This window comes from Salvia splendens, chromosome 22 (assembly GCF_004379255.2).
Source record: "Salvia splendens isolate huo1 chromosome 22, SspV2, whole genome shotgun sequence".
Taxonomy (NCBI): domain Eukaryota; kingdom Viridiplantae; phylum Streptophyta; class Magnoliopsida; order Lamiales; family Lamiaceae; genus Salvia; species Salvia splendens.
Genome location: NC_056053.1, coordinates 19,986,596 through 20,000,145, shown reverse-complemented (window position 1 = coordinate 20,000,145; position 13,550 = coordinate 19,986,596). Strand labels below are relative to the sequence as shown.

The 13,550-nt window shown below is 39.9% G+C and overlaps 3 protein-coding genes across 3 annotated transcripts; 1 reads left to right on the top strand and 2 right to left on the bottom strand.

The window, feature by feature from the left end:
- Positions 1-1,124: 1,124 nt before the first annotated feature.
- On the top strand, positions 1,125-2,285 carry LOC121786357 (GATA transcription factor 18-like). Its single transcript, XM_042184974.1, has 2 exons — positions 1,125-1,620; positions 1,717-2,285. The coding sequence occupies exons 1-2, from the start codon at positions 1,267-1,269 to the stop codon at positions 1,993-1,995; spliced, it is 633 nt and encodes a 210-aa protein (XP_042040908.1). The 5' UTR covers positions 1,125-1,266; the 3' UTR covers positions 1,996-2,285.
- A 2,802-nt stretch (positions 2,286-5,087) lies between these two features.
- On the bottom strand, positions 5,088-6,326 carry LOC121785896 (uncharacterized protein Mb0911c). The gene is made up of 3 exons (XM_042184370.1): positions 5,886-6,326; positions 5,651-5,801; positions 5,088-5,583 (listed from the first exon to the last, which is right to left on the bottom strand). The coding sequence occupies exons 1-3, from the start codon at positions 6,008-6,010 to the stop codon at positions 5,455-5,457; spliced, it is 405 nt and encodes a 134-aa protein (XP_042040304.1). The 5' UTR covers positions 6,011-6,326; the 3' UTR covers positions 5,088-5,454.
- A 149-nt stretch (positions 6,327-6,475) lies between these two features.
- On the bottom strand, positions 6,476-11,585 carry LOC121785895 (succinate dehydrogenase [ubiquinone] flavoprotein subunit 1, mitochondrial). The gene is made up of 16 exons (XM_042184369.1): positions 11,343-11,585; positions 10,983-11,150; positions 10,709-10,796; positions 10,001-10,147; positions 9,779-9,919; positions 9,446-9,531; positions 9,250-9,342; positions 9,067-9,130; positions 8,813-8,956; positions 8,004-8,191; positions 7,749-7,923; positions 7,488-7,658; positions 7,322-7,391; positions 7,107-7,227; positions 6,979-7,016; positions 6,476-6,830 (listed from the first exon to the last, which is right to left on the bottom strand). The coding sequence occupies exons 1-16, from the start codon at positions 11,427-11,429 to the stop codon at positions 6,728-6,730; spliced, it is 1,884 nt and encodes a 627-aa protein (XP_042040303.1). The 5' UTR covers positions 11,430-11,585; the 3' UTR covers positions 6,476-6,727.
- Positions 11,586-13,550: the final 1,965 nt, after the last annotated feature.

The following is a 13,550-nucleotide window of genomic DNA, read 5'->3' as shown; positions in this document are numbered from 1 at the left end:
ACAAATAATTTATGACGGAGTCTAATTTTAAGCTAGCAAGATTGCAGGCAGCTATACCACTTCATTATAATAACACTTCAATAATTAAATCCTTATGTAAAAAAATAACACAAATAAAATAAAAATTTTAGTTAATGTTTGCAACTGTTAAATAGAGAGAGTGATGGATTATATGATTGGGGTGATGACTGAATTATTTTGCTAGAGATAGGCACACAGCATGCCCTATAAACCTATCTCAAAATGATGACGACTTGATGTTTTGTTTCAGTTCTATTACCAATTCGTACCAAATCATTGTTTTCGAATACTCGTCAAAATAAAATTCAAATTACAAGAATATTTAATATACTTGCATATCCATAATTCTTTTAACAAGGAAACAAGATCTTGGATTCAATTTATTCTCCTCTCAAATGCTTTTTTGAAAAATCAAAGTCTTTCGTAGTACTATTTTTCCTATACTTGATTACTTCAGAGTTAAGAATATAAGCAACTTTTATTTTGTACTTTTCAAGAATGCTAAGTAAGGAGTAGTAATAACTTGGGACAAATGATGTTTGATCAAATAATAAAATGAGGGACAATCGAAAAAATCTGTTTCCAAGTTGGTTAAATAAATGAGGCAGGCTTGCAAATCTAGAGAATGAAAATAATTAAATTGAAGGACATAATAGAGCCATAGCACAATCCAAAAAAACGCATAGTCCCAACATGTTCCGATCGATCACATTAATTAATGAATTTAGGGCCCCAAATCAAGGCGTTTTATTCTCGTGACTCTGATGTGTGGCGGTGGCGGAGGTGGTGGCGGGTGGAGGAGCTAAGGCGGAGACATGGATACGGGGTGGCGCCTCGTGATCGGCGACGGCAGATCCATGGAAGACTGTTCCCGCTAGTCACGTGGGCTCTTTTGACTGCCCAATGACCAATCTCTATATCTATCTATATACATATATATGCATAATTGCTTCTGCATTATTCTTATTCCAACGTGTAATCTGCACCTCACCCTATTTTTATCTAATTTCACTGCCAGTTTTTATTCAATTAACGACAAACCGGATTCTCGCAGGTGCTGACTGGTATTTCCCCCCTTTTTTTTATATAAAGCAACAGTCGATCTCACCAGCTCTCTATCCTATGTTGTTGTTCAAACATTTTATTATTACCCATCCTTTTCAACTCACTATTCCCCTCTCTATATATTTCAACTCCACATTCCAAAATCCAAATTCAATTCATCATCTCTTAATTTAATCAACAATGTATCACACCCACCACCAAAGTGGCAATTCCTACCCCATGCTATTCTCCATGTCTAATCCCCACAGACCCTTCGATGAACCCGACTTGTACTCTCCTTCCGCTTCAGTCGATTGTACCCTCTCCTTAGGCACCCCTTCCACCCGCGTCGATCACACCACCCACCACGACAAGAACCGCTCCTCCTGCATCTCCAACTTCGGCTGGAACATCCTCCCTTCCAAGCACACCCCGCCGTCCTCCTCCGCCAAGCCCCACCGCCCCTCCGCCGGCGACCCCCTCCTCGCGCGCCGCTGCGCTAATTGTGACACCACTTCTACTCCCCTGTGGCGAAACGGCCCCAGAGGACCTAAGGTATTTTTTTTTTATTTGGCACACCACGAATAACGATACTTTTTTAGCTTCCTTAATTGAATTAAAAAAAATATATAATGCGACAAATTATTGCAGTCGCTATGCAATGCGTGCGGCATTCGTTACAAGAAGGAGGAGAGAAGGGCGACGGCGGCGGCCGCCACGGGAAACGGCAACGGGGCTCAGGTGGAGGCGCAGTACATGATGAAAGCTCCGTGCTACGCTTCGGGCTACGGGGGCGAGTACCGGTTCATGGAAGACGAAGGCGCGGCGGTGGATCACTCGGAAATGGGCGGCGGCGGGGGAGTTCCGTTTATGTCGTGGCGTTTCAACGTGACGGACAGGCCCGGGCTGGTTCATGACTTTACTAGATAAATAATTATGGGATTCTAAATTAATTGGAAAAGAAGTGAATTCCAAATTTTAAGGGGAGAATCGGATTTGATGGCGACGGATAAGTGTGGGTCATGAAATTCTTTTCTTTTTCGTATGTTTATTTATTTTATTAATTTTGTTTTCGGGTTTGATACATAGATGGAGTGAAAATGAGTTAATTCTATGTTGTTTGGTTAGATTGCTTTTTCTTTTGTAGCTTTCACTTTTTCAGGTATGACCCAAATATTAATATTAGTATTAGTATCTAAATGAAGAGCAACTTTTAGTGATGGTCTGTTTCATGCACTTTCTTTACTACCACCTGTTATTTTCTGTGTAATTATATGTCTGAACTCGTATCATATAGTTTGTCTTTTCTCTCATATTTCTCACCTGGTCTATGGCTAATCATCATCATATCTTATGATTAAACAATATAAATTTTTTCCTTACCAAAACATCCTCACTTGTAATTCCTAGTGTTCTCTAAAATAATAAGACCCAAAAGAGTATAACAAATTAAAGAACATTAAAAATGTCTTCAATTTGAAAAATAATATGGCTCGTCGCCGTCATGTTTCAGAATGTAATGTGGACTCTTCTTTGTGTTTGAATGGGCAATCTTAGGCCATCCACAATGGGGAGCCCTGAGGCCTGCCCTATGCACCGCCACGTCAGCATTTTATCCTCCCGCCCTTCCACCTGCAGCGGGACGCCCTAAACATTTTCTTCTATTTGGATATTTAAATAACTACAAAAATTGGGAAAAATCTTCATTTCGTTTACAAAATTAATACTCCCTCCGTCCAGCAATAGGAGTCCCGTTTTTCCGTTTTGGGACGTCCGGGAATAGGAGTCCCGGTTCTACTTACCATATTTAGATAAATAAATTACCCTCCCTCAATTCATAATTTACCAAAAATGCCATTAAAAAAACACCCCCCATACCCCATTTTTCGCCGTCACTCTCTCAATTATACTCTCTCAATTTGAATTTCTAAAAAATGACGACGATTACCTCGCCGATCTACGCGACGCCGCATTCTTCCGCCGTGGATGCTGCTTCTGCAGTTTCCCGTGCTTCAGATCGCGGCGGTTCGAGATGGAAGACTTTCATCCGCCAGTTTAATCAGACCGGTGGCCGGTCGAGGACTACGAGATGCCGGTACGATCCCATGAGCTATTCGCTCAACTTCGAAACGGATGGATCCGCTCATTTCCGTGACTTCTCGTCGCGTTATTCGGCGATTCCGGCGCAGAAACTCCCGATCCACGGCGGCACGTGACGGCCACGTGCTGGAGCCGCGGTGATACGGTGCGGCCTTTTTAATGGGTCGGAAAAATTTATTCTTTCATAAATCATTTGAAATTAATGGATTCGTAATTTTATTCGTAGTTTTGGGGTTGGATTATGAGAAATTTTGAAGATTTGGAAAAATATGGTGCTGATTCTGCACTGCAATTTTGAGGTTCAATTTTGTTCAGCTCGATTATTTGGATCGATGTTCTAAAAAATACTCCATGAATTTGGCTTATTCCATGAATTTGGCATTAATTGACTTAAACCAACAAAATTTGGCTTATTCCATGAATTTAACATTAATTGGTTTTTTAAATTTCTGGCAGCCATTAATTTAATTGGCTTCTTTGTCATTCCATTGCTTATGCCCATTTTTAATTTGAAACAATGTAGGTGGGTCCCAAATTCCACTACCACACACCATTTATTACTCACTCCAACAACTTTCTTTAAACCCGTGCCCTGGAGAAATGGGACTCCAATTGCTGGACAGAGGGAGTACATTACAATACGGGTTACAAAAAAATACGCAAACTCAGCGATGGCGGTTACGGGCCCACACTACCGTCCTCCGAAGAACTCCGGTCGTCGTCATGGTTCATTTTGGCTTGTAAGATTTGGAGAGATGTGAGAGATGAGAGAACTGATGCGAGAAATGTTCGTATAAAAAATGGAATGACAATCGAGGTTTAAATAGACAAATTTCGAATTAAAAAAAAAAAAAAAAAACTCCTTGCATCGTCCGCGCCTCCCACAGTGGGCGGACGATGACGCGGAAGATGCCCTATCGTCCGCGGACTAAGCATCGGGCGCGCACGATGCATCGTCCGTCGTCCGCGGAGCCACAGTGGCGGGCGCGCTATCGTCCGCCCCATTATGGATGGCCTTATAGGCTTACTTGAATTAATTTAATTTGCAATTTCTATATAATAGTAGTAGTATTAAATTAGTAACTATTTCTACTTTAAGGCCAGAAGAAAAAATGTTAAACAGAAATGATGAGTTAAATTATACTCTCTCCGTCCACGAAAAATAATCTCATTTTATCATTTTGAAGTGTTCATAAAAAATAGTCTCATTTCAAAAATGGAAACTTATTCTCATTTACTTTTCTCATCCTCTCTCTTGCTTCTTCTCCTCTTTCTTACACTTTACCTACTTTTATTTATTTTTTTTACTTTACCAATTTATCAATAAAATTTATTTTTTTTACTTTACCAATTTATCAATAAAACTCGATGCGGTCCACAATTAAGACTATTGACGGCGGAAGTAATTCTACTCAATTAGTACTAACCAGCACGCAGTATTTAGTCCTTTATTCATAAGGCATGAATGTTGTATATTTTTTAGTTTTTGTGACGATTTCAGTGTACTTTATTTTTGAGTTTCACTCTATTGTTTCGAATAAAATAAGTTGGAATGCATTTTTCATTTTTATTTTTCGTGGTTAACTTTAACTTCATGGAATCAATTAATCTAATTTTTTTTGGTTCAGTTTGTTACTTCAGCTTTCTTGTCTGATTGTTCCATAGAAATAGGACTCAGCGTGGCCCTCTTTTCGTGAGGCCCAAATCAAATTTAAGGTGTTATGTTAGAATGTCATTTCCCCTATTTTGTCTTATTATGCTGCTGCTTTTAAAAATACATAAATAAATAATGCAATCATATGTTCCGTAGACAGATGAAACTCTGCATCTCATATGACTTTCACCGATCATAATTGTTGTAAAGATAATGAAAATCATGTTAAAGGCTCCAGTCTTTTGCAACGGGGATATATTTTCTTCGTTCGAAAATAATAAGGAAGAGATCAATTACAGAGATTAAAGGATTAGATTAGGGATCTTTGTAAAATAAATTTACTTACTTCCATAGCTACATTCTTGATTCATGTACACACACGTATTGTGACCCATATTCAAATCTCAAGAGGGACCTCATTCTAAAGAAATCATTAACTTGCACTGATATGAACTTGGTATAGACTATAGGCAACATATTTGAGAGCGAAAGATAGGTTTTAGGCTTAATTTTTGGTATTGGAATTCCCGAATTTCCGCTCACACGTTATTATAAAACTAGTTATATACTTATTTTATTATAAAGCTATTATATAGTATACTTCTTAGCCTTACATTTCTTTGCATTATATAGGTCTAGGATGATCGAACGTGGCTTCCCAATCTGACGACGATACCATCAATATCTTTGACGTACCCCACTTTCTGGCCCCACTCTTTCTCCTCCGGCTTCGCCACCGCCTCCGCCCCATTCTCCACCGCTCTCTGCAAACACCACCACCGTCACTATCAATATTGATGATCATTAATTAGATCTAAAATATGTACATACCTTAAAGGCGACATCAACGTCGGCGTAATCAAAGCAAACCTCGACGGGATTCCTTTGGCGGTTCTTGACGCTCCCGGTGAGATCATCCGTCTCGTGTTGCTTTGCCGGTGTGAACGCTATCGTGGTCGTCCCGGTCTCCAGCTCCCCCCATCTACAGGCCATGAATATGATGAATTTTACAATTATAAGTAGAACAAATTGAGATGAAGAAATAGAGAGAGCATTTGATGATCACCGGTGAGAAGCGTCTAGGCGGCGGACGTTGTAGCCGAAGGCCTTGCAGTAGAATTCAACAGATTTGGCCACATCTTTCACGTACACAACCGTGTATGCAAACGCAGGCAGCAGGTTTGATGCCATTCCCCTCTCTCTCTCTCTTGTGCTAATTAATTAGTAATTGTTATCGGTGGATAGATGGAATTGAGGATGAGATCGGTGAAGAAGCGATGTTAGAGATATTAATATTAATAATTCTAATACGTGGGGAGTAGAATAGTGGATACAGTCTTCGAGTGTATACACGTGTACACCATAGAGGTTGCAAGCTGCGCCACGTCTTTTTCTTTACCTCCTAAATTTACACACCATACCCAAATTGCATTTATATTTGGTCAGGTATGCATGCAATGCTGTACATTTTTCAGAAAGTGAGGAGATAAGAGTGACAAACAAAGATGTGCATGTTAACTTTGTTTCGAAGGCGAATCTAGGAATAGAGACAATTCTCGAAGATAATTACTAGTACTATCATTTTGAAGATTCCTCGCAAACAGAACTTCAAATTTGACGTAGACAACCCAAAACAAGAAAGATCGAAACAAGAAAGATCGAACTATCGTTTTCATATAACTAAAAACTTCACAGGTTAAGCTTCACCACAACAAAGATATTTTCAAAATCAATCAACCTCGTATGTGAATCACGATTTTCTTAACAAATAACCTAACCACCACCAAACCACTGCAAGGCCGAGAGCTATTTATTGACAAAATTCTTGTCATTTTATTTGATTATTGCAAAGCTTAACCTTAGCTATCAGATCTAATTCCCAATATTTCTAACAAATGAGCAACCACACTAGTACACTCGAGCTTTAGGAGGGAATGTTTCAATTTCATCGTCAAGTGTATTCATATGAACTGGCCTGTAATCAAGTCGAACCTTCTCATTTTCCCAGTATCTGCACACCACATACAGACAACAATGTAGAAAGATTGTTTGGCATCAGAAAATATCATAACAAATAAAGAATGTTTTCTGTGAGCTTATCATATATTATTAGATTCCACCATCTCTTAATCCATACAATAGATGGACGGAAAGCTTACCCTAATGTATGTCTCATCCACTTCTCATCATCTCTTTTCTGCAATGGGACCATTGGAATAGTTTAGCAGAAAGATGAAATAAGAGTACATAATATCCTCATCAAAACATGTCAACCAAGGAAACTCACCGTAAAATCTTCCCTTGCATGAGCTCCTCTGCTTTCTTTCCTCGCCTCAGCAGAGTGCATGGTTATACATGCGTTAATCAGAAGGTTCTCCAACTCAATAGTCTCTATCAAGTCTGAGTTCCTAAAAGTGCAGAAATAATAATACTTATCAACCAAAAGAGGAAAAGAAAGCGAATAAACCATGCTAGAATAGTTGTTTTAGAGAAAGAAAATACCATATTAAGCTTCTGTCCTTCAATTTCACATCATGAAAACTTTCCCAGGTTTTATCAATCAGCTGACAGCCTAAAAGTCACAGAAATGGCTTGAATATTTGATGGCACGAAATACTACAGTACTAGTAAAATACTCAAATCAAGGAAGCTCGGTTCTGTCGCATACCTTCCTCCAATGTTTCTTGAGTTCGAAACACAGCAGCATTGTTTTGCATTACCCGTTGCATGTTCAACCGGATATTTGAGGTGGGAAGGGTACCATTTGAGTTACGTAGCTTGTCCAACCATGAAAGTGTCTTCTCTCCAGCATCCTTTTCCAGTGGTCTTTTTTTCTCTCCTGTGACATTAGAATTGCATGTATCAGAAAATAAAATATCATGGACCATCATATGGTGCGAAATTACCATTTCATGAAAGTTTTAGTCACCTGGCTTCTGGATCTCTGCAACCCTATTTGCACAAGCCCGACCAAAGACAACAATGTCAAGGAGTGAGTTGGCTCCAAGACGATTGGCACCATGAACAGATGCACAGGCAGCTTCCCCAGCAGCAAATAAGCCAGGAATAACAGCATCAGGATCATTCCCTTTGATGGTAACCACCTTAACAAAAAACAGAAATCAGTTGTAGAGAAATCCATATTATTCATGATATCAACTCAATGTTATGCCGCCTATTCTACCTCTCCATGATAATTTGTGGGAATACCACCCATGTTATAATGGACAGTTGGTAAAACCGGGATTGGCTCTTTTGTGACATCAACACCGGCAAAAATGGCTGCAGTTTCAGAAATACCAGGAAGTCTCTCCTTCAGAACCTCCGGAGGCAAATGATTCAGGTGAAGGTAGATATGATCTTTCAGGGGTCCTGAAGAACACAGAAGATTTGCATGAGTATTAAGGTCATATTCTTTATATATATGCTTTCACACACTTCCAATGACAACCAACATTGATTCAACGCATCAGTTCTTCTGACCTGTCAAGCAAACATTTCATACTTCATACAGTTATAGGAAAAACATAGGGCATGGTGTGGATCTTCTGGCTGTGATACCTAAAATCAAAATGTGTCTTCTTTATACCACCAATACCATTAGTTCATAAAATGCCAGGGAAACTATATTACTTATAACCCACAGCTCAGAGAGTAGGGTCTCGTGTCGCAGCAGTATATGCTGCAGAAGAGCCTTCATTTACAAAAAAAAGCCTTGAAGTAAAAAACTAGGACTAGCCTCCAAAAGACAATGGATTTTAATGGAAACATTCTATCAAAAAAGATTTACTGATAGTAACCGTAAAGAAACAGTGAGCAGTGTGAAATCAAAGATCTTTGCTTTAGAGCTCTCTTAACATAAAATGAAAAGAGGAAGCACATCTTGCCGTTCTCACAGACTTGAACATCAGATATTTGAAGATAAACATGGAAACAAACAGATAATTTTATTTGAAGTTAAAATCAACATGTCTGTCCTTTAAGTATACATACCAACACCGCGACCTTCCCGGATCTCCATAGTCATCGATCTAGATACTACATCTCTAGATGCCAGATCCTTAGCCGTCGGAGCGTACCGTTCCATAAATCTTTCACCTTCACTGTTTCTAAGAATACCACCTTCACCTCGTGAACCTAGCAGTGGCGTATCACGCGAAGAATAATAAACATAACAGGCTCAATCAAGAGAAACAAAATAAATATGAATTGTAAAGGGGCAACAGAAAGGACTTAAATAGATAAACCTTCAGTGATGAGACACCCAGCACCATATATGCCTGTGGGATGAAATTGAACAAACTCAAGGTCCTGTTAGCAGAAACCAAACATCAGTAGTCAGAGAAAATTCTGCAAACCATAAAATAACTTTGGATCCCCCTAAAACTCCCTCAATCCAACATTATGGCAGTAAATAACATAAAGCAAACCTCAAGTGGCAATCCTGCACGTGCAACCATAGCATTACCATCTCCAGTGCAAGTGTGAGCAGATGTAGCGGAAAAGTATGCTCTACCATAACCCTGAGAGATACAAGAAATTATCAACTTTTATGAGCTCATCAGGTGCAGCAACAAATATTAGAACTTCTGTGAACATAATGCATTCGAAAGATATTTTTTTTACCCCAGTAGCAAGAATTGTTGAGGCAGCACGGAAACGATGTAAGGTTCCATCCTCCATATTCAATGCAATTACACCCTGGCAGCTACCTGGTAGCATCCAGGAGAAACAATTTAGTGTTCTATTAATATATGCATGCATTTCAATATAGACGGTGACATGAGACGGTTTTTGACTCGTAAATATATGGAACAATTAAATGAGGATCTCCACTGCCCCAAGAAACAAGAAAATAATAGACACATCCAGTACTCATCTCATGAGCATTCAAAGAAACAGGTGAATGCATGAAAATGATAAATGAAGAGAGACTGAAGAAACATTGTCAAAACATACCATCGTTTCCCATTAGCAAATCGAGAGCAAAATATTCCACAAAGAACTGAGTATTGTGTTTCATAGCCTGGCCGTACAGTGTGTGCAACAAAGCATGTCCAGTTCGATCAGCGGCACAAGCACAACGGTATGCTTGCCCACCTATAAAAAAGTAGATATCACGTATTTAAATATTCCATCTAAAAACAGGGAACTGTACTTCTGCTGAATGTTACATTATACCTTTTCCAAAGTTCAAGCTTTGGCCACCAAATGCACGCTGATATATCTTCCCATCTTCTGTCCGGGAGAATGGCAGTCCATAATTCTCAAGTTCAATAACTGCTTTTGGTGCTTCCCTGCACATGTACTGAATGGCATCCTGATCCCCTGGGTAAATACAACACCCATCACATAGATTATTAAAGAGACACAAGATTTTAATCACTCGGGATGGATGTTGTATAAATTAATCCCAGATACACTGTTCATCTCAAGAGTTTGGTTAAGTATACAACAGCACCCAAGCCATTTCACAAGGTACTGACAAAATATATGGTAAGAATAGAATGTACACACAAGAAAGTAAAACTTCCTTCAGAGAAAATGTTAGGCAACAATTTCACTATAGTACAGCATTAATCCCAATTCATATAACAGCTGTGCGAGTTGATCAAATTTTGAGGATGCTACAAAAAAAAAAGAACACAAAGAGGTCTATGAATTATGATGTCAAGTTTAACTCAGAAGCTATAAAAACCTTTCAAGTATAAAAAATGTTTTGATGTAATCCAGTTAAAACTTTACATGTCTAAGATCATCATTAAGCATGAATGTCAATTCATCAGAGAAAGAGCACAAAAGAAGTCCTTTCAGAAGATAAGACCATACTAGAGCTTTCAATTAAACAAAGAAAACTTCCTGTTAGAGATAATCCAGGGACCAACATACCTAGCCAATCACTTCCCTTCACTGTGTCATACATGTGCCATCTCCAATCGTCTTCTGTCATATTTCCTAATGCAGCATTTATTCCACCCTGAAAAAAAAATGTTTAGAGATAGATTTAGAGGCAAAACAAATTCTCATAGGAAAAATACAATAAAATTCAAGAAGACAATCTAGAAGGGAGAAACTAAACAGAAGCAGAATGTTAAATCGTAATCCAAATTTTCAAAAACGAATAGCGGCAGACAAATACAGTGGCTTGAAAGTGTTGCATTACCTGAGCTGCAACGGTGTGGGAGCGAGTAGGGAACAGCTTGGTAATGCAAGCGGTGTTGAATCCATGCTCCGATAGCCCAATCGCCGCCCTCAGCCCCGCACCTCCTGCACCAACAACCACCGCATCGTAGGTGTGGTCCACAACGGTGTATGAAGGCGCTGCTCCACTCTGTTAGAAACCACAGGATCAAATACAGTTGCCAAATCCAGCAAGTTACCGTTAAGGCGAGAACAGGATAAGCTAAATTCGAACACTTCCGACTTCAAACCCCCAGCTAATTGATCGAGGGTAAAACCAAATCCAGCAATAAGAAAATGGTGAAAAGCGATGAATTGAAGAAGAGAGAGCAATGAAGCGTACAGATGTTGAGAATAGACGGCGAACGGAATCGGCGGCGGTGGATTTAGAGGAAGGAATGCGGATGCCACGGGAAACGCACCGCCACATCTCGCCTCGATATCGAATACGAAAATGAATGCTGATCTAGTGCGTTTGTGTATGTATTGTATTTGTTGGAGAGAAATGACAATGCTGCTGCCTGCTAGAGAAGACGGTGGAGTCGAATTTGCTTGGGAGTGCTAAACGACTACCATAATACTAATATACCCTTTTTTATCTTCTTAAATACATGAATGCCACTCTATTGTGTTAATTTACCCAATTATCGATCATTTAAGTGAACTCTATTTCTTTTTTTTTTTGAAGAAAACCAATCATTTACCGATGTGTTAAAGGTAGCTTATTAGCCAAATTGTATACTAAATCCAACCAAGACTTTACTTTTTTTTAAAAAAAATTGAATAGTCTGTGTGATAAAACTAAAATCACAACATGATTAAACCAAAATTATTGACTTTATTAATAGCATCCCCAACAGTGCTAGTTAGGGAGGACGTCGTCCGTGCAAATGGCGCGGCACGCTGCTGTCCGACGCTGCACTCTTGCCGACGGCACGCTGCTCGATGTATCGAGCACGTCCGTGCCGCTGAGTAGGGCGACGTGGCGCCCTCTCATTCGCCAACGGCTTAGCCGTTGCAATTTCTTTTCTTTTTTTTTAAAATCAAAAATAATACTCCCTCCGTCCCGCACTACTCGCACTTATTTCCTTTTTGGGTGTCCCAAGTTACTTGCACTTTTTCCATTTTTAGTAAAAATTTTTACCTACAGCCGTCATTTTTTACTTTCCTATACACTCATTCCTTAATCTCCGAGCCGAAAAGGAAATGAGCGAGTAGCCCGGGACGGAGGGAGTATTAAAAATAAAAAAAAATATATTTTTGGATTCCCAAAAATATAGTTGTTTTATTACCGTTTTTTTGAATTTTTTAATTTTTTAAAAAAAAATTTAATCTCAAAATCATCTATAAATACACACATTCAACATCCATTTTTCATATCAAATTATCTCTCATTCATATTTTTTATACAACTCATCTACATCTTCCTCTCTCACTCATACTCTCTCTAAATTCAAAAATGGATTTCAGTGATATCATGGCGGAAGCGAAGCGCGAAGAACAAGAATACTATGAACAATATCATGCCGTCTATGAAGCCTATGTCGCCGCCGCTACCCCCGCCCCTACTCCTCGACCAACTAGATCAAATCGCCGCTACATCCCTCGTGACCGGGAGGGAGCCCACGAAAGGCTCATTGCCGACTATTTTTCCGACGAGCCGCGGTTTCCGGAAGATTACTTACGGCGCCGTTTTCGCATGTCAAAACGGTTGTTTATGCGTATTGTCAACACATTGTCCGCCCGTGTTGAATACTTTCAATCATGTAGAGACGCAACCGGTCGGCAAAGTCTCTAGGCGTTGCAGAAGTGTACTTGTGCCATCCGACAACTTGCTACTGGGCAAATAGCTGACCTCTTCGATGAGTATTTGTATGTGGGTGAGTCAACTGGAATCGAATGCCTCAAATTTTTTTGCGACGACGTTCGTTCTGCTTTCGGTGATGAATTCCTTCGGGCACCTATCACCAAAGATTGTCAACGGTTGCTTCATCTTCACAAAACAGTCCACGGAATTTCCCAGTATGCATGGCACCATTGACTTCATGCATTGGAAGTGGAAGAATTGCCCGAATGCTTGGAGGGGGCAACACTTAAGCGACGACAAAGGCGGCGGCCCAACGCTTATCCTTGAAGCGGTCGCCGACTACCGCCTATGGATTTGGCATGCATATTTCGGTGTGGCCGGATCCAACAACGACTTGAACGTGCTCTATTCTTCACCACTCTTCAATGATGTTTTGAATGGTGTAGCATCGGCGATCGACTTCACCGTCAACGGAAATTCATACCACATGGGTTACTATCTCGCCGATGGTATCTACCCAAGGTGGTCGACTTTCATGAAGACGCTCAACAATCCGCAAGACCCGAGACGAGTTCTTTATGCGCAGCGTCAAGAGGCTGCTCAGAAAGACGTCGAAAGAGCTTTTGGGGTCCTTCAAGGCCGATTTAACATTGTGATGGCCCCGTGTCGGCTGTGGTACGTTAAGAATATTGCCGACATCATGTACACGTGTATTATCTTGCACAATATGATTATAGCTGACGA